The sequence below is a fragment of the Salmo salar genome, chromosome ssa11 (assembly GCF_905237065.1).
Source record: "Salmo salar chromosome ssa11, Ssal_v3.1, whole genome shotgun sequence".
Classification (NCBI taxonomy): Eukaryota; Metazoa; Chordata; class Actinopteri; order Salmoniformes; family Salmonidae; genus Salmo; species Salmo salar.
This window is the reverse complement of record NC_059452.1, coordinates 98,974,880-98,996,104: the sequence shown is the minus strand read 5'-3', so window position 1 is coordinate 98,996,104 and position 21,225 is coordinate 98,974,880. Positions and strand designations below refer to the sequence as shown.

General features: G+C 45.4%; 1 protein-coding gene across 2 annotated transcripts in view; it reads right to left on the bottom strand.

The window, feature by feature from the left end:
* LOC106563791 (protein phosphatase Slingshot homolog 1) overlaps positions 1-21,225 on the bottom strand; it is a 72,797-nt gene that overhangs the window by 44,943 nt on the left and 6,629 nt on the right. The window contains exon 2 of one of the 2 annotated variants that reach the window (XM_014129649.2): positions 18,211-18,295. In XM_014129649.2, coding sequence (XP_013985124.1) covers positions 18,211-18,273 — 63 coding nt within the window. In that variant the 5' untranslated portion in view covers positions 18,274-18,295. Of the gene's footprint in view, positions 1-18,210; positions 18,424-21,225 lie in introns of those variants that run through there. The other variant, XM_014129648.2, reaches the window with a different exon arrangement.

The following is a 21,225-nucleotide window of genomic DNA, read 5'->3' as shown; positions in this document are numbered from 1 at the left end:
CAATTCGTATTATACGTGATGCATTTGCAAAACGTACAATATGTTTTAATTTTCAAAACATGATATCGCTAACGTTAGCTAGGCTATGGGTTAGGGTTAAGTTTAGGAGGGTTAGGGGAAGGGTTTGCTAACTTGGTAAGTATACTGAACAAAAATATGAATTCAACATGTAAAGTGTTGGTCCCATGTTTCATGAGCTGAAATAAAAGATCCCAGAAATGTTCCACATTTACAAAAAGCTTATTTCTCAATTTTCTGGCCACAAATTTGTTTAAATGCCTGTTAGTGAGAATTTCTCAGTTTCCAAGATAATCCATTCATTTTACAGGTGTGGCATATCAAGAAGATGATTAAACAGCATGAACATTACACAGGTGCACCTTGTGCTGTGATTGTGGCCTCTGGAATGTTGTCCCACTCTTCAATTACTGTGCGAAGTTTCTGGATATTGGCAGGAACTGGAACGTTGTACACGTCAATCCAGAGCATCCCAAACATGCTCAATGGGTGACATGTCTGGTGAGTATGCAGGCCATAGAAGAACTGGGACATTTTCAGCTTCCAGGAATTGTGTACAGATCCTTGCGACATGGGGCTGTACATTATGCTGAAACATGAGGTGATGGCAGCAGATGAATGGCACAGGATCTCGTCACAGTATCTCTGTGCATTCAAATTGCCATCAATAAAATGCAATTGTGTTTGTTGTCCGTAGCTTATGCATGCCCATAGCATAACCCCACCATGGGGCACTCTGTTCACAACGCTGACATCAGCAAACTGCTCGACCACAGGACACCATACACGCTGTATTCCATCTGCCCGGAACAGTTGAAACCCAGATTAATCCTTGAAGAACACTTCTCCAGCGTGCCAGCAGCCATCGAAGGTAAGCACTTACATATTGAAGTTGGTTACGACGCCGAACTGCAGTCAGGTCAAGACCCTGGTGACGACGACGAGCATTCAGATGAGCTTCTCTGAGACAGATTCTGACAGTTTGTACAGAAATCTTTGGTTGTGCAAACCCCCAGTTTCATCAGCTGTTCGGGTGGCTGGTCTCAGACGATACTGCAGGTTAAGAAGCCAGATGTGGAGGTCCTAGGCTGGCATGGTTACACATGGTCTGCAGTAGCGGGCATATGCTTAAAGATTCTGGTGAAAATACGCACGGTCTTTATCAAAATGAAATGTTTTTGCATATTTTCAGTGTGGAACCTGTCTATGTTTAGGGGAGTTATAGCCTAGGCTAACCAATTCTAAATGGCTCTAGCAGTTCCTAAAGTGGAAAATAGACAAAAAACTGCAGCTCATTGTCGGAACACATATTTTCCTAAGTCAATCAACCAGTCCATTTAGAATTTGTGATAAAACTGTTGTCATTTGGCAAGGAATGTAGCTTGTGTATCCCATCAATTAGATATGTTTTTATAGGAACTTTTATAGGGTCCAGTGTGGTCCTCGACCTGAATTTTTATTTTACATTTGAAAATGCATTTCCTGCCATTTTACACAGTTTGACATGACTTATCATGCCCCTCTTCAGGGGGATTTTGATGAGGATTTTGAAACCACAGTATAAGTGGAAGGATAAGTGCTAATTTCCTGCTACTCTAGACATTTTGCCATGAGGCTGAGAGAAAATGTTGCCGTTTTAAAGTAACAGTCCAGTGAAAATCTCACTTTTAAAAAGTTCAGATTCTGTTAAACCCCTAGAGTCGATGTCCATGCCCCCACAGAAATCTAATCAGCATATATTTTTTTTAAATCCCATAAAAAATCTGTCAGTTTAAGCTAGATGTATCTGTTTTTCTTGCATTTGACGCGTCTCAATCCACCGCATTGCGGTGCCATCTGCATTGCGGTGAAAGGTGACAGAGTGGTGTTTGTCAGACCATGAGACAGCCCGAAAATTGGTATTCTGTACTGTTTGAACGGTTCGGCCAACAAACTATTATGAACCCTGTATGGAAAGATTAGACTCTCACGATGGTGTTCTCCGTCTTGGGACTCATCTGAAGTCGGTACAGCCGATCTGCCAACTTCAGTCTTTAGGGGGTGAACAGTTTGGGCTACACACTAATCTGTGTAAAGGTGAGACTCCCAGGAACATGTAAGTTGTTTTGCTCTAGGACGCTTCAAGACTTGTCTGAACGTCCCCTGGTACCAGTCCAAAAAATGTATGGAAGAATGTATGGACACTGTTTCGTGACAAAAATAAGGGGTTAAATATATTTTTTTTAATTACTAATGTTTCCTGATCTTTCTTATATATCTCAGGATATAGGACAGACACATCGGAACAAACTTCTTATATATCTCAGGATATAGGACAGACACATCGGAACAAACTTCTTATATATCTCAGGATATAGGACAGACACATCGGAACAAACTTCTTATATATCTCAGGATATAGGACAGACACATCGGAACAAACTTCTTATATATCTCAGGATATAGGACAGACACATCGGAACAAACTTCTTATACATCTCAGGATATAGGACAGACACATCGGAACAAGCTTCTTATACATCTCAGGATATAGGACAGACACATCGGAACAAACTTCTTATATATCTCAGGATATAGGACAGACACATCGGAACAAACTTCTTATATATCTCAGGATATAGGACAGACACATCGGAACAAACTTCTTATACATCTCAGGATATAGGACAGACACATCGGAACAAACTTCTTATATATCTCAGGATATAGGACAGACACATCGGAACAAACTTCTTATATATCTCAGGATATAGGACAGACACATCGGAACAAACTTCTTATATATCTCAGGATATAGGACAGACACATCGGAACAAACTTCTTATACATCTCAGGATATAGGACAGGGGTGTCTATCAGTTCCATGCAGTGAATCTGTTATTCAATGCGTTTTTATGGGCTAATAGCAGTACAGCTATATAAAATGTTTAAATCAAATTATTGTATATATTTTTTTTATACATCAAACAGCAAAATTATCCTTTGTATGAACCTCTCAAAACAATTCCATATAGCTTAGTAGAACCCTGTGAAATGACGTCAACACATACTGGAGGAGTTCATGGCTAGCTACAAGTGGCTAGTTTAGCTAACACACTAGCTTCTGTACGTCGGTCATGGCGTGCATGACTAGAATAACACGTCGATGAACCACCAAAGGCATACCCCATTTCTGTTTGAAAATTGAGGAAGGAATAGGAGATGGGCCTTTTTTCATGCCCAAAGTCTACCGTTAAAGCTAATTTCCTGCAATTCTACACATTTGGCCATTGCTTATGACGTGTTCTTATGCTATCTGAGGGTCCCCCGAAATCTCTTCAGGAAAATCATTTCACTTGCCCGTTCATGCAGCCACAATGCACATTTCACCAAATAGTTGTACAGTATTTGAAAAAATTATTTATCCCTACAATTGAGTAGGCTAATAAGTCCTTATTGTTTTACCTGAGCATAATCTAAAAACTTTGGCTAATCTATATTTCCAAGGACTATTCTTGAAGATCAAGGGGTATTTTCTTAAATTGTAATGACTGGAAATTACAGACTTTGGTTTTTAATGTGAAAATATAGACCAATCAAATGATTATCTGCAGGAGAAAAGCAATGGGTTTAGAAGAAGACTACATATCCAACCCATCAAGTCAAATGCAACACCCAGTATCTATGTATCTAACATTGATTTATCCTGCAATATATGTTGTTCAATTGGTAATATTCATTTTTGATTACTGAGTTTGGGAAATCCAAAGGTTACTTTACTGATTACAATTTTGGAACGGTAACTAGTAAATAACGGATTACATTTAGAAAGTAACCACTATAAACCTGGCACTAACACACACACACACACACACACACACAGAGAATGACCAACTCTCACTCACACACCCAACAATGACCAACTCTCTCTCACACACACACACACACACACACACACACACACACACACACACACACAAACACGAACTCTCTCTCTCACACACACACCCGACAATGACCAACTCTCTCTCACACACACACACCTGACAATGACCAACTCTCTCTCACACACACACGACAATGACCAACTCTCTCTCACACACACACGACAATGACCAACTCTCTCACACACACACACACGACAATGACCAACTCTCTCTCTCACACACACACACACACACACACACGACAATGACCAACTCTCTCACACACACACACACGACAATGACCAACTCTCTCTCACACACACACACACGACAATGACCAACTCTCTCTCTCTCACACGACAATGACCAACTCTCTCTCACACACACACGACAATGACCAACTCTCTCTCACACACACACACACACGACAATGACCAACTATCTCACACACACACACGACAATGACCAACTCTCTCTCACAAACACACACACACACGACAATGACCAACTCTCTCTCACACACACACACACACACGACAATGACCAACTCTCACACACACGACAATGACCAACTCTCTCTCACACACACACACGACAATGACCAACTCTCTCTCACACACACACACACACAACAATGACCAACTCTCTCTCACACACACACACACACGACAATGACCAACTCTCTCTCACACACACACACCCACGACAATGACCAACTCTCTCTCACACACACACACCCGACAATGACCAACTCTCTCTCTCACACACACACGACATTGACCAACTCTCTCTCACACACACACACGACAATGACCAACTCTCTCACACACACACACACACACACACACACACGACAATGACCAACTCTCTCTCACACACACACGACAATGACCAACTCTCTCACACACACACGACAATGACCAACTCTCTCATACAGACACGACAATGACCAACTCTCTCACACACACACGACAATGACCAACTCTCTCACACACACACACACACACACACACACACACACACGACAATGACCAACTCTCTCTCACACACACACCACAATGTCCAACTCTCACACACACACGACAATGACCAACTCTCTCTCACACACACACACACACACGACAATGACCAACTCTCTCACACACACACACACGACAATGACCAACTCTCTCTCACACACACACCCGACAATGACCAACTCTCTCACACACACACGACAATGACCAACTCTCTCTCACACACACACACGACAATGACCAACTCTCTCTCTCACACACACACGACAATGACCAACTCTCTCTCTCACACACTCACACACACACACGACAATGACCAACTCTCTCTCACACACACACACACGACAATGACCAACTCTCTCTCACACACACACGACAATGACCAACTCTCTCTCTCACACACACACACACACGACAATGACCAACTGTCAGACACACACACACACACGAGAATGACCAACTCTCTCTCTCACACACACACACGAGAATGACCAACTCTCTCTCACACACACACACACACACACACGAGAATGACCAACTCTCTCTCTCACACACACACACACGAGAATGACCAACTCTCTCTCACACAAACACACGAGAATGACCAACTCTCTCTCACACACACACGAGAATGACCAACTCTCTCTCACACACACACGAGAATGACCAACTCTCTCTCTCTCACACACACACGAGAATGACCAACTCTCTCTCTCACACACACACACACACACACACACACACACACACACACACGACAATGACCAACTCTCTCTCACACACACACACACACACACACACACACACACACACGACAATGACCAACTCTCTCTCACACACACACGACAATGACCAACTCTCTCTCACACACACACCACAATGACCAACTCTCACACACACACGACAATGACCAACTCTCTCTCACACACACACACACACGACAATGACCAACTCTCTCACACACACACACACGACAATGACCAACTCTCTCTCTCACACACACCCGACAATGACCAACTCTCTCACACACACACACGACAATGACCAACTCTCTCTCACACACACACGACAATGACCAACTCTCTCTCTCACACACACACGACAATGACCAACTCTCTCTCTCACACACTCACACACACACGACAATGACCAACTCTCTCTCACACACACACACGACAATGACCAACTCTCTCTCTCACACACACACGACAATGACCAACTCTCTCTCACACACACACACACACGACAATGACCAACTGTCAGACACACACACACACACGAGAATGACCAACTCTCTCTCTCACACACACACACGAGAATGACCAACTCTCTCTCACACACACACACACACACACGAGAATGACCAATCTCTCTCTCACACACACACACACGAGAATGACCAACTCTCTCACACAAACAGACGAGAATGACCAACTCTCTCTCACACACACACGGAATGACCAACTCTCTCTCACACACACACGAGAATGACCAACTCTCTCTCTCACACACACACACGAGAATGACCAACTCTCTCTCACACACACACACACACACACACACGACAATGACCAACTCTCTCTCACACACACACACACGACAATGACCAACTCTCTCTCACACACACACACGACAATGACCAACTCTCTCTCACACACACACACACGACAATGACCAACTCTCTAACACACACACACACGACAATGACCAACTCTCTAACACACACACACACGACAATGACCAACTCTCACACACACACACACACGACAATGACCAACTCTCTCACACACACACACGACAATGACCAACTCTCACACACACAAACACACGACAATGACCAACTCTCACACACACACACACACACACGACAATGACCAACTCTCACACACACACACGACAATGACCAACTCTCTCACACACACACCACAATGTCCAACTCTCACACACACACGACAATGACCAACTCTCTCTCACACACACACACACGACAATGACCAACTCTCCCTCACACACACACGACAATGACCAACTCTCCCTCACACACACACGACAATGACCAACTCTCCCTCACACACACACGACAATGACCAACTCTCTCTCACACACACACACGACAATGACCAACTCTCTCTCACACACACACACGACAATGACCAACTCTCTCTCACACACACACACGACAATGACCAACTCTCTCTCACACACACACACGACAATGACCAACTCTCTCTCACACACACACACGACAATGACCAACTCTCACACACACACACACACGACAATGACCAACTCTCACACACACACACACACACGACAATGACCAACTCTCTCACACACACACACACGACAATGACCAACTCTCTCACACACACACACACGACAATGACCAACTCTCTCACACACACACACACGACAATGACCAATCTCTCACACACACACGACAATGACCAACTCTCTCACACACACACACGACAATGACCAACTCTCTCACACACACACACGACAATGACCAACTCTCTCACACACACACACACACACACACACAATGACCAACTCTCCCTCACACACACACGACAATGACCAACTCTCTCTCACACACACACACGACAATGACCAACTCTCTCTCACACACACGACAATGACCAACTCTCTCTCACACACACGACAATGACCAACTCTCTCTCACACACACACGAGAATGACCAACTCTCTCTCACACACACACGAGAATGACCAACTCTCTCTCACACACACACGAGAATGACCAACTCTCTCACACAAACACACACGACAATGACCAACTCTCACACACACACACACGACAATGACCATCTCACACACACACACACACGACAATGACCAACTCTCACACACACACGACAATGACCAACTCTCACACACACACACACACGACAATGACCAACTCTCACACACACACACACACGACAATGACCAACTCTCACACACACACACACACGACAATGACCAACTCTCACACACACACACACACCGACAATGACCAACTCTCACACACACACACACACGACAATGACCAACTCTCACACACACACACACGACAATGACCAACTCTCACACACACACACACGACAATGACCAACTCTCTCACACACACACGACAATGACCAATCTCTCTCACACACACACGACAATGACCAACCTCTCACACACACACGACGACAATGACCAACTCTCTCTCACACACACACACGACAATGACCAACTCTCTCACACACACACACGACAATGACCAACTCTCTCACACACACACACGACAATGACCAACTCTCTCACACACACACACGACAATGACCAACTCTCTCACACACACACACGACAATGACCAACTCTCTCACACACACACACGACAATGACCAACTCTCACACACACACACAGACAATGACCAACTCTCTCACACACACACACGACAATGACCAACTCTCTCACACACACACACGACAATGACCAACTCTCTCACACACACACACGACAATGACCAACTCTCTCACACACACACACACGACAATGACCAACTCTCTCACACACACACACGACAATGACCAACCTCTCACACACACACACGACAATGACCAACTCTCACACACACACGACAATGACCAACTCTCACACACACACACGACAATGACCAACTCTCTCACACACACGACAATGACCAACTCTCTCACACACACGACAATGACCAACTCTCTCACACACACACACACACGACAATGACCAACTCTCTCTCACACACACACAAGAGAATGACCAACTCTCTCTCACACACACACGAGAATGACCAACTCTCTATCACACACACACACACACACACACGACAATGACCAACTCTCTCTCACACACACACACGACAATGACCAACTCTCACACACACACACGACAATGACCAACTCTCTCACACACACACACGACAATGACCAACTCACACACACACACACGACAATGACAACTCACACACACACACACACACACACACACACGACAATGACAAACTCTCACACACACACACGACAATGACCAACTCTCACACACACACACGACAATGACCAACTCTCTCACACACACACGACAATGACCAACTATCACACACACACACGACAATGACCAACTCTCACACACACACGACAATGACCAACTCTCACACACACACACGACAATGACCAACTCTCACACACACACACGACAATGACCAACTCTCACACACACACACGACAATGACCAACTCTCACACACACACACGACAATGACCAACTCTACACACACACACACGACAATGACCACACACACGACAATCAACTCTCACACACACACACGACAATGACCAACTCTCACACACACACACGACAATGACCAACTCTCACACACACACACGACAATGACCAACTCTCACACACACACACGACAATGACCAACTCACACACACACACGACAATGACCAACTCTCACACACACACGACAATGACCAACTCTCACACACACACGACAATGACCAACTCTCTCACACACACACCCACGACAATGACCAACTCTCTCACACACACACCCACGACAATGACCAACTCTCTCACACACACACACACGACAATGACCAACTCTCTCACACACACACACACACGACAATGACCAACTCTCACACACACACACACACGACAATGACCAACTCTCTCACACACACACACGACAATGACCAACTCTCACACACACACACACGACAATGACCAACTCTCTCACACACACACACACGACAATGACCAACTCTCTCACACACACACACGACAATGACCAACTCTCTCACACACACACACGACAATGACCAACTCTCACACACACACACACACGACAATGACCAACTCTCTCACACACACACACACGACAATGACCAACTCTCACACACACACACACGACAATGACCAACTCTCTCTCACACACACAAGAGAATGACCAACTCTCTCTCACACACACACGAGAATGACCAACTCTCTCTCACACACACACACACACACACACACACACGACAATGACCAACTCTCTCTCACACACACACACGACAATGACCAACTCTCACACACACACACACACACACGACAATGACCAACTCTCACACACACACACACGACAATGACCAACTCACACACACACACACGACAATGACCAACTCACACACACACGACAATGACCAACTCTCTCACACACACACACACGACAATGACCAACTCTCACACACACACACACGACAATGACCAACTCTCTCACACACACACGACAATGACCAACTCTCTCACACACACACGACAATGACCAACTCTCTCACACACACACGAACACTCACACACACACGACAATGACCAACTCTCTCACACACACACGACAATGACCAACTCTCTCACACACACGACAATGACCAACTCTCTCACACACACACACACACACACACGACAATGACCAACTCTCTCACACACACACACACACACGACAATGACCAACTCTCTCACACACACACACACACGACAATGACCAACTCTCTCACACACACACACACACGCCACAATGACCAACTCTCTCACACACACACGACAATGACCAACTCTCTCACACACACACACGACAATGACCAACTCTCTCACACACACACACGACAATGACCAACTCTCTCTCACACACACACACGACAATGACCAACTCTCTCACACACACACACACACGACAATGACCAACTCTCTCACACACACACACACACACACGACAATGACCAACTCTCTCTCACACACACACACACACGACAATGACCAACTCTCACACACACACACACACGACAATGACCAACTCTACACACACACACACACGACAATGACCAACTCTCACACACACACACGAAATCACACACACACACGACAATGACCAACTCTCTCACACACACACACCACAATGACCAATCTCTCTCACACACACACGACAATGACCAACTCTCTCACACACACACACGACAATGACCAACTCTCTCACACACACACGACAATGACCAACTCTCTCACACACACACCGACAATGACCAACTCTCTCACACACACACACGACAATGACCAACTCTCTCCACACACACACGACAATGACCAACTCTCTCACACACACACGACAATGACCAACTCTCTCACACACACACACGACAATGACCAACTCTCTCACACACACACACGACAATGACCAACTCTCTCACACACACACGACAATGACCAACTCTCTCACACACACACACACGACAATGACCAACTCTCTCACACACACACACGACAATGACCAACTCTCTCACACACACACACGACAATGACCAACTCTCTCACACACACACACGACAATGACCAACTCTCTCACACACACACACACGACAATGACCAACTCTCTCACACACACACACGACAATGACCAACTCTCTCTCACACACACACGACAATGACCAACTCTCTCACACACACACGACAATGACCAACTCTCTCTCACACACACGACAATGACCAACTCTCTCACACACACACACGACAATGACCAACTCTCACACACACACACGACAATGACCAACTCTCTCACACACACACACGACAATGACCAACTCTCTCACACACACACGACAATGACCAACTCTCTCTCACACACACACGACAATGACCAACTCTCTCACACACACACACGACAATGACCAACTCTCTCACACACACACACGACAATGACCAACTCTCTCTCACACACACACGACAATGACCAACTCTCTCACACACACACGACAATGACCAACTCTCTCACACACACACGACAATGACCAACTCTCTCTCACACACACACGACAATGACCAACTCTCTCCACACACACACACACACAACAATGACCAACTCTCTCACACACACACACACACACACACGACAATGACCAACTCTCTCACACACACACACACGACAATGACCAACTCTCCCTCACACACGACAATGACCAACTCTCTCTCACAAACACACACACGACAATGACCAACTCTCTCTCACAAACACACACACACACGACAATGACCAACTCTCTCTCTCTCACACACACGAGAATGACCAACTCTCTCTCTCTCACACACACGAGAATGACCAACTCTCTCTCTCTCACACACACGAGAATGACCAACTCTCTCACACACACGAGAATGACCAACTTTCTCACACACACGAGAATGACCAACTTTCTCACACACACGAGAATGACCAACTCTCTCACACACACGAGAATGACCAACTCTCTCTCACACACACACACGAGAATGACCAACTCTCTCTCTCACACACACACACGAGAATGACCAACTCTCTCTCACACACACACACACACGCGAGAATGACCAACTCTCTCACACACACACACACGCGAGAATGACCAACTCTCTCACACACACACACGCGAGAATGACCAACTCTCTCACACACACACACACGCGAGAATGACCAACTCTCTCTCACACACACACACACGCGAGAATGACCAACTCTCTCTCACACACACACGTGAGAATGACCAACTCTCTCTCACACACACACGTGAGAATGACCAACTCTCTCTCACACACACACGTGAGAATGACCAACTCTCTCTCACACACACACGCGAGAATGACCAACTCTCTCTCACACAGACGCGCGAGAATGACCAACTCTCTCTCACACAGACGCGCGAGAATGACCAACTCTCTCTCACACAGACGCGAGAATGACCAACTCTCTCTCACACACACGCGAGAATGACCAACTCTCTCTCTCACACACACGCGAGAATGACCAACTCTCTCTCTCACACGCGAGAATGACCAACTCTCTCTCACACGCGAGAATGACCAACTCTCTCTCTCACACGCGAGAATGACCAACTCTCTCTCTCACACGCGAGAATGACCAACTCTCTCTCTCACACACACGAGAATGACCAACTCTCTCTCTCTCACACACGAGAATGACCAACTTTCTCACACACGAGAATGACCAACTCTCTCACACACACACACGAGAATGACCAACTCTCTCACACACACACACGAGAATGACCAACTCTCACACACACACACACACGAGAATGACCAACTCTCTCTCTCACACACACACACACACGAGAATGACCAACTCTCTCTCTCACACACACACACACACGAGAATGACCAACTCTCTCTCTCACACACACACACACACGAGAATGACCAACTCTCTCTCTCACACACACACACACACACGAGAATGACCAACTCTCTCTCTCACACACACACACACACACACGAGAATGACCAACTCTCTCTCTCTCACACACACACGAGAATGACCAACTCTCTCTCTCTCTCACACACACACACGAGAATGACCAACTCTCTCGCTCTCTCACACACACACGAGAATGACCAACTCTCTCTCTCTCACACACACACACACGAGAATGACCAACTCTCTCTCTCTCTCACACACACACACACACGAGAATGACCAACTCTCTCTCTCTCTCACACACACACACACGAGAATGACCAACTCTCTCTCTCTCTCTCACACACACACACACACGAGAATGACCAACTCTCTCTCGCTCTCGCTCTCTCACACACACGAGAATGACCAATCTCTCTCTCTCGCTCTCTCACACACACGAGAATGACCAACTCTCGCTCTCGCTCTCTCACACACACGAGAATGACCAACTCTCTCGCTCTCGCACACACACGAGAATGACCAACTCTCTCGCTCTCGCTCTCTCACACACACGAGAATGACCAACTCTCTCGCTCTCGCTCTCTCACACACACGAGAATGACCAACTCTCTCGCTCTCGCTCTCTCACACACACGAGAATGACCAACTCTCTCGCTCTCGCTCTCTCACACACACGAGAATGACCAACTCTCTCGCTCTCGCTCTCTCACACACACGAGAATGACCAACTCTCTCGCTCTCGCTCTCTCACACACACGAGAATGACCAACTCTCTCGCTCTCGCTCTCTCACACACACGAGAATGACCAACTCTCTCGCTCTCTCACACACACGAGAATGACCAACTCTCTCGCTCTCTCACACACACGAGAATGACCAACTCTCTCGCTCTCTCACACACACGAGAATGACCAACTCTCTCGCTCTCTCACACACACGAGAATGACCAACTCTCTCGCTCTCTCACACACACGAGAATGACCAACTCTCTCGCTCTCTCACACACGAGAATGACCAACTCTCTCGCTCTCTCACACACACGAGAATGACCAACTCTCTCGCTCTCTCACACACACGAGAATGACCAACTCTCTCGCTCTCTCACACACACGAGAATGACCAACTCTCTCGCTCTCTCACACACACGAGAATGACCAACTCTCTCGCTCTCTCACACACACGAGAATGACCAACTCTCTCGCTCTCTCACACACACGAGAATGACCAACTCTCTCGCCCTCTCACACGAGAATGACCAACTCTCTCTCTCTCGCTCTCTCACACACACGAGAATGACCAACTCTCTCTCTCTCGCTCACACACACACACACACACACACACACACAACAGGCTATGCAGTTTAACTACCCTTATTAGAGCAGAGAGACGAGCCGTTCAGCCTGGATTCAATTTGCTCACCCTCTCCAGGAAAATGACCTCAGTCTGTTTATAAGGCGCGGTCCGAGAGAAAAAGATTCACACACAAACATGTTTAGATTCTCCCTGACTGTCTCGTTTTTATTTTGGTGATTGTTAGTTCTCAAAGATGATCTTATTTAAAAATATATAGCTCCATTATCTTTCCTACATACATTATCTGGTTTTAGTCGTTTAAGTTTACACTGAAAACATTATACCATCTTAAATAATTTCCCCCAAATATATACATTTATTTTTTTTTTAAAAAATGCAGTGGGGGCCATTATTTATCAACTGCAATGCACCTCTGCTAAATGCATACAGGGAAAACACTGATCTCCATATTAACACAGCTATAACACGTTATACTCCACTAGTATATATTTTATGCTTCTATTTTTGCAAATAAATAAAGAGAACCATTAATGTATATGGCTGAGCGAAGAAATTATGACCAGAGCCTAAAAATGGAAATTCATGAAGAGTGGGGAGACAGTGTGGTTCAGGGTTACTACGGTTGGTCAGTGTGGTCAGATACCAGGAAGGGGCCAGGTTTTTGTATTTGTCTGGACAGGAAGTGAGAGAAGCACAGATTCCACCAGTCGGGACATTTACATACATGCAAAACCCTCAAGGTGTATGGAAATGTGTGCATGTAGTTCAAGACATGTCATATGATGGGACAATGAGATACCAGGTGGGTTGGATGATAAACTTTACCTCAATTATCTTAAAAAAAAAAAAAAAAGGTGTACTTAACTGTCAATCAACATCCTCCATCTTTAAGACAATGGAAAAATCCTACGCTTCATTATCTAAATATTAAGAATGTGGGATTTGAGGACATGTTGGCCAGAGAGTAGTGCAGGTGCTGGAGATGGGGGTAAGAACAGGTGGGTCTGGGCAGGTGTGATGTTGTAGATAGGTGTGTGTCTGTATATGTTTTGGATTGTTTGAAAAATATATAATTAATAAAAAGCAGTGCGTTTTGAGGCACCTGCAGGATAGGACGGGTAGGGGGGAAAAATGAGGTGAATCCCCACCGCCATTCAAGGTTTTCCACTGACCACTCAGGAAGAGAAGGGTGAGCTACTGAATGTAGGAGTCCCTTGACTCCATGGACTATTACAGCAGTGTCTCTGGCCCTCATTGTCATAGCAACACTGTATTGGAGCTGGCCAGGTTCAGCATGGGGTTCTAGAGAGCGAGAAGACCCAGTGGGCATCTCACAAGACACCTCACACACCACCACCCAGCCATGGGACACAGCGCATGTATGCGTTGTGGGTTTGTTCATTAGGATCCCCAGTTGCTGATGCAGCAGCTACTCCTCCTGGGTCTACACAAAGGATAGATAGATGTGTGCGTTTATCTGTATCCCCATTAGCTTTTGCAGAAGTAGCAGCTACTGTTTCTGGGGTCCTGTGTGGAGGGCAGGGGGAGGAAAGCAAGGCTATCATCTGGCCTCACTCACAGAACCTGTTCGGCTGGGGGAAGGCAGAGAGAGATGTCAATGACAGGGTCACGTCCAAGATCACAATGCTGGTGAGGAACGTTCAGCAACATAACCTCAGTTCACACTCGTTGTTTTGAGGAAGCTAAAAGCAAATGACCGGTTGTATTCCTTTCTGTCCCCCCAGACCGCCTAGTCAGTACTGTCTTTGACTCCAAACAGGCTCAACTGGTCGACACAGACAGTTCAAGGACAGACTGATGACAACAACAACCATGGTAGTGGTTTAACTTAGTTTGAGGCATCTTCTGCAACTAAACTGTTACGCCATAAACAGAGCTGCTTCCCTGATAGTGTCAGCCTGACTGACTCACCAGAGCACAAACACTCAAACTCGGGTGAGTTTGTGGCATTGACTGGTGTTATGACTAATCTAGCATCCTCATGAGATCAAGGTGTTACTCACAATATATCGTGATCTGATAACGTCGCAATGAAGTCCTACCATTTCACTTCAGCCCAACAGTCTTCTGGTTTAGATGAAAACACAGAATAGGAGAAATACACATAACTTGTTGTGTATGCAAAAAGGCTGAAAATTGGCTGATGTTTTTTTCTGTTTTGTTCTTTGTTAAAAAATGTAGGGTTGCTGCAGTTTCTTATTATGTACATTGTGAGAAATGTAGAGTAAGAGTACTTTCTAAAGGCAGAGCACCCAACGAGGGACGTACTCCTGAGAAGTGAACCACTACTGTTGCTCCACTTGTGACATTCAAGAGCTGAAGAGAAAGAATGAGAGGCATTGACCGTTGGAGTAGTGGCATTTCCCGTGCTTCTATATCTACATTGCTTGCTGTTTGGGGTTTTAGGCTGGGCTTCTGTATAGCATTTTGTGACATTGGCTGATGTAAAAAAGGACTTTCTAAATAAATGTGATTGATAGTTGCTAGAAGATACTGAGCCAACTTTACACTTGTTTACACTGAGCTGCACTGGAGTCAAAATGCTGCTGACAATACTGGAAAACTGCAATTTTCATCCTCATGGTAGCTAGCATTAGCCACAGCAGCCATTATGGAATGGCATACCTGTGAGGTTTGTTTTTCGACCCATATCTCGCGCCGGATCCATGGTGTCTCCATGATCGCATTCCGACCCCAGTGCAGTTCAGTAAAAACAAGCGTAACAGTAGGGGTCGGAATATTCTGGCAAGATTGACAGATAATACTACACTGTACCTAAGAGACACATTGTGTTGAGTGAATATTTATCTGGTTCTTCAGGCAGCCTACAACTACTAGCACTCACTATTATGCAAGTGACCCCTGAACCATGCAGGAAGACAGAGCACTATTTAGCAATATGCAGCATGAACTCTTGCTTCCTGATTGCCTGACAGGCTTCTGTAACGAGGCACAGGACACACAGGCGGTGTGTAAATACCGGAACCCGGTTCAGCTGCTTTGCATAGATAGATAATACGTCTACACCGGTCAAGGCAATAAACTACTAGTTTACATGCCAACGACACAACAGTCTAGAGACTTGTAAATTACCCGCATTCATAAGCGTCACGAGAACCACAAGGCTTTATTACATACTGAAGAGCAGGAAATGTGGCTTTAGTTAGTTACTTCAACAACAAACGGGTCACGGTTTATTCCAGGAAACAAAGAAAGTGACAAAACCATGTTCCTGGTCTGATAAAGTGTTTTTTGATGACTTGGGGAGGCCAGTTATTCTAGTGAGCGAACCTGCCCATTTTACATTAGACTACGGTCACTCGCTGATGTTTCTAGTAGCCTGGGCTTACCGGCGTGTAAGTTACGTCGCGATGTCAGTAGCAGCTGACGAAACCTACCAGACAAAATGTAGCCTCTTTCTCCTCATGAAACCATACTAAGATGTGATACTATTTAACACACACTTCATTGTCTGTGCTTGGTAAATTTGTTGCAACAGTGATAGTTACAATGCGTCACATTTGAACTGATACATTTGCTACTGTAATTACAAAATGAATATACATTTTACGCATGCGTACAAGTACAAAGGCAGTTATGTACAGTCCGCAAAAACAGCGGAAATCAACCCAAAGCTTCGAGCGAGAGATTCGATGGTTGGGGGGTCGAAACGACCGTGGCTTACCGAAACACAGGGGCTGGAACTGGTGCTGGGGGTCGGCGAGCGCTGCACGGTAACCAGCGCCATTCAGCGACCGGGAAACAGATACCTGAGAGAAAGCGACAACGGAAAGACGGTCATAATTGTTTCAAGAGAAACCAGCTGTACCCGTGGTATTCGCTCGTTCTCAGGCAGCTACCTACTCCCCGGCTATTTCCTCTGTATGGAGGATCTGCGCATGCGCAGCAACCGCCAGCTGTTAATTCCGATTAACCCGTGCTGGAAACAGACAAAGCAGCAGACAATACACCAGAGGGGTGTACAGTGCATTCGGAAAGTAATCAGACCCCTTCACTTTTTCCACATTTTGTTACATTATAGCCTTGTTCTAAAATGTATTAAATTGTTTTTATTCCTCATCAATCTACACACAATATTACATAATGACAAAGCAAAAACAGTTTTTATTTTATTTTTGCTTTGTATTAAACAAAAAATAATAATGAAATATGACATTTACATAAGTATTCAGACCCTTTACTCAGTACTTTGTTGAAGCACCTTTGGCAGCGATTACAGCCTCGAGTCTTCTTGGGTATGACACTACAAGCTTGGCACACTTGTATTTGGGGAGTTTCTCCCATTGTTCTCTGTAGATCCTCTCAAGCTCTGTCAGGTTGGATGAAAGATAAGCTTGAAATGGGCATAGTCTAATTGATTCAACAACCCAAAACACATATTTTCTTAGTTAGTTGGCTAACTCATTGAGCCTTCTTTGTAGTATACCTCTTAGTGTAAGCTATGAAGTGATTTCCCACACTCTCCATCTAGAATAATAATAAACATGGCTGTCTGACTTGTCTTCTGCTGAATTTACATTGCTAAATGACTATAATGACAGATGCTCTTATTCAGAGCGACTTACTAAGATAACCACATATCACAGTCATAGTATATACATGTTTCCTCAATAAAGTAGCTATCAGCAAAGTCAGAGCTAGTCAGGGTGGAAAAAAGTAAAGTGCAAGTGTTTGTTTCTGAAAATATGTATTTTTTTTGGGGGGGGGGGTATTTATGATACTTTGAAGACGTAGTGTTTCAGATGTTTTCGGAAGATGGGCAGGAACTCTGCTGTCCTAGCGTCAGGGGAAAGCTAGTTCCACCACTGGGGTGCCAGGACTGAGAAGTGCTTGGGCTGAGCGGGAGCTGTCCTCCCGTAGGGGTGGCAGGGCCAAGAGACCAGAGTTGGCAGAACGGCATGCTCAGGTTGGGGTGTAGGGTTTGAGCATAGCCTGAAGGTAGAGTGGGGAAGTTCCTCTTGCTGCTCTGTAGACAAGTACCATGGTCTTGTGATGGATACGAGTTTCGACAGGAAGCCAGTGGATTGTGTGGAGCAGCAGGTTGACATGGGAGAACTTACTTGCCTTTTTTTGTGTGCTTTGAGAGTCTTTGAAAAGCGCTATATTTTTTTTATTAATTTATTTTTATTTCACCTTTATTTAACCAGGTAGGCAAGTTGAGAACAAGTTCTCATTTACAATTGCGACCTGGCCAAGATAAAGCAAAGCAGTTCGACAACATACAAAAACACAGAGTTACACATGGAGTAAAACAACATACAATCAATGATGCAGTAGAAAAAAAAATAAGACTATATACAATGTGAGCAAATGATGTGAGATAAGGGAGGTAAAGGCAAAAAAATGCCATGGTGGCAAAGTAAATAAAGTATAGCAAGAAAAACACTGGAATGGTAGATTTGTAGTTTGAAGAAAGTTCAGAGATAAAATATATATAATATGGTGCAAAGGAGCAAAATAAATAAAATAAATAAATACAGTAGGGGAAGAGGTAGTAGTTTGGGCTAAATTATAGATGGGCTATGTACAGGTGCAGTGATCTGTGAGCTGCTCTGACAGCTGGTGCTTAAAGCTAGTGAGGGAGATAAGTGTTTCCAGTTTCAGAGATTTTTGTAGTTCGTTCCAGTCATTGGCAGCAGAGAACTGGAAGGAGAGACGACCAAAGGAGGAGTTGGCTTTAGGGGTGACCAGAGAGATATACCTGCTGGAGCGCGTGCTACAGGTGGGTGCTGCTATGGTGACCAGTGAGCGGAGATAAGGGGGGACTTTACCTAGCAGGGTCTTGTAGATGACCTGGAGCCAATGTGTTTGGCGACGATTATGAAGCGAAGGCCAGCCAACGAGAGCGTACAGGTCGCAGTGGTGGGTAGTATATGGGGCTTTGGTGACAAAACGGATGGCACTGTGATAGACTGCATCCAGCTTGTTGAGTAGGGTATTGGAAGCTATTTTGTAAATGACATCGCCGAAGTCGAGGATTGGTAGGATGGTCAGTTTTACGAGGGTATGTTTGGCAGCATGAGTGAAGGATGCTTTGTTGCGAAATAGGAAGCCAATTCGAGATTTCACTTTGGATTGGAGATGATTGATGTGAGTCTGGAAGGAGAGTTTACAGTCTAACCAGACACCTAGGTATTTGTAGTTGTCCACAAATTCTAAGTTAGAACCGTCCAGAGAAGTGATGCTGGACAGGCGGGCAGGTGCAGGCAGCGATCGGTTGAAGAGCATGCATTTAGTTTTACTTGTGTTTAGGAGCAGTTGGAGACCACGGAAGGAGAGTTGAATGGCATTGAAGCTCGTCTGGAGGGTTGTTAACACAGTGTCCAAAGAAGGGCCAGAAGTGTACAGAATGGTGTCGTCTGCGTAGAGGTGGATCAGAGATTCACCAGCAGCAAGAGCGACATAATTTATGTATACAGAGAAAAGAGTTGGCCCAAGAATTGAACCCTGTGGTACCCCCATAGAGACTGCCAGAGGTCCAGACAGTAGGCCCTCCGATTTGACACACTGAACTCTGTCAGAGAAGTAGTTGGTGAACCAGGCGACGCAATCGTTTGAGAAACCAAGGCTACTGAGTCTGCCGATGAGGATGTGGTGATTAACAGAGTCAAAAGCTTTGGCCAGGTCAATGAATACGGCAGCACAGTATTGTTTCTTATCGATGGCGGTTACGATGTCG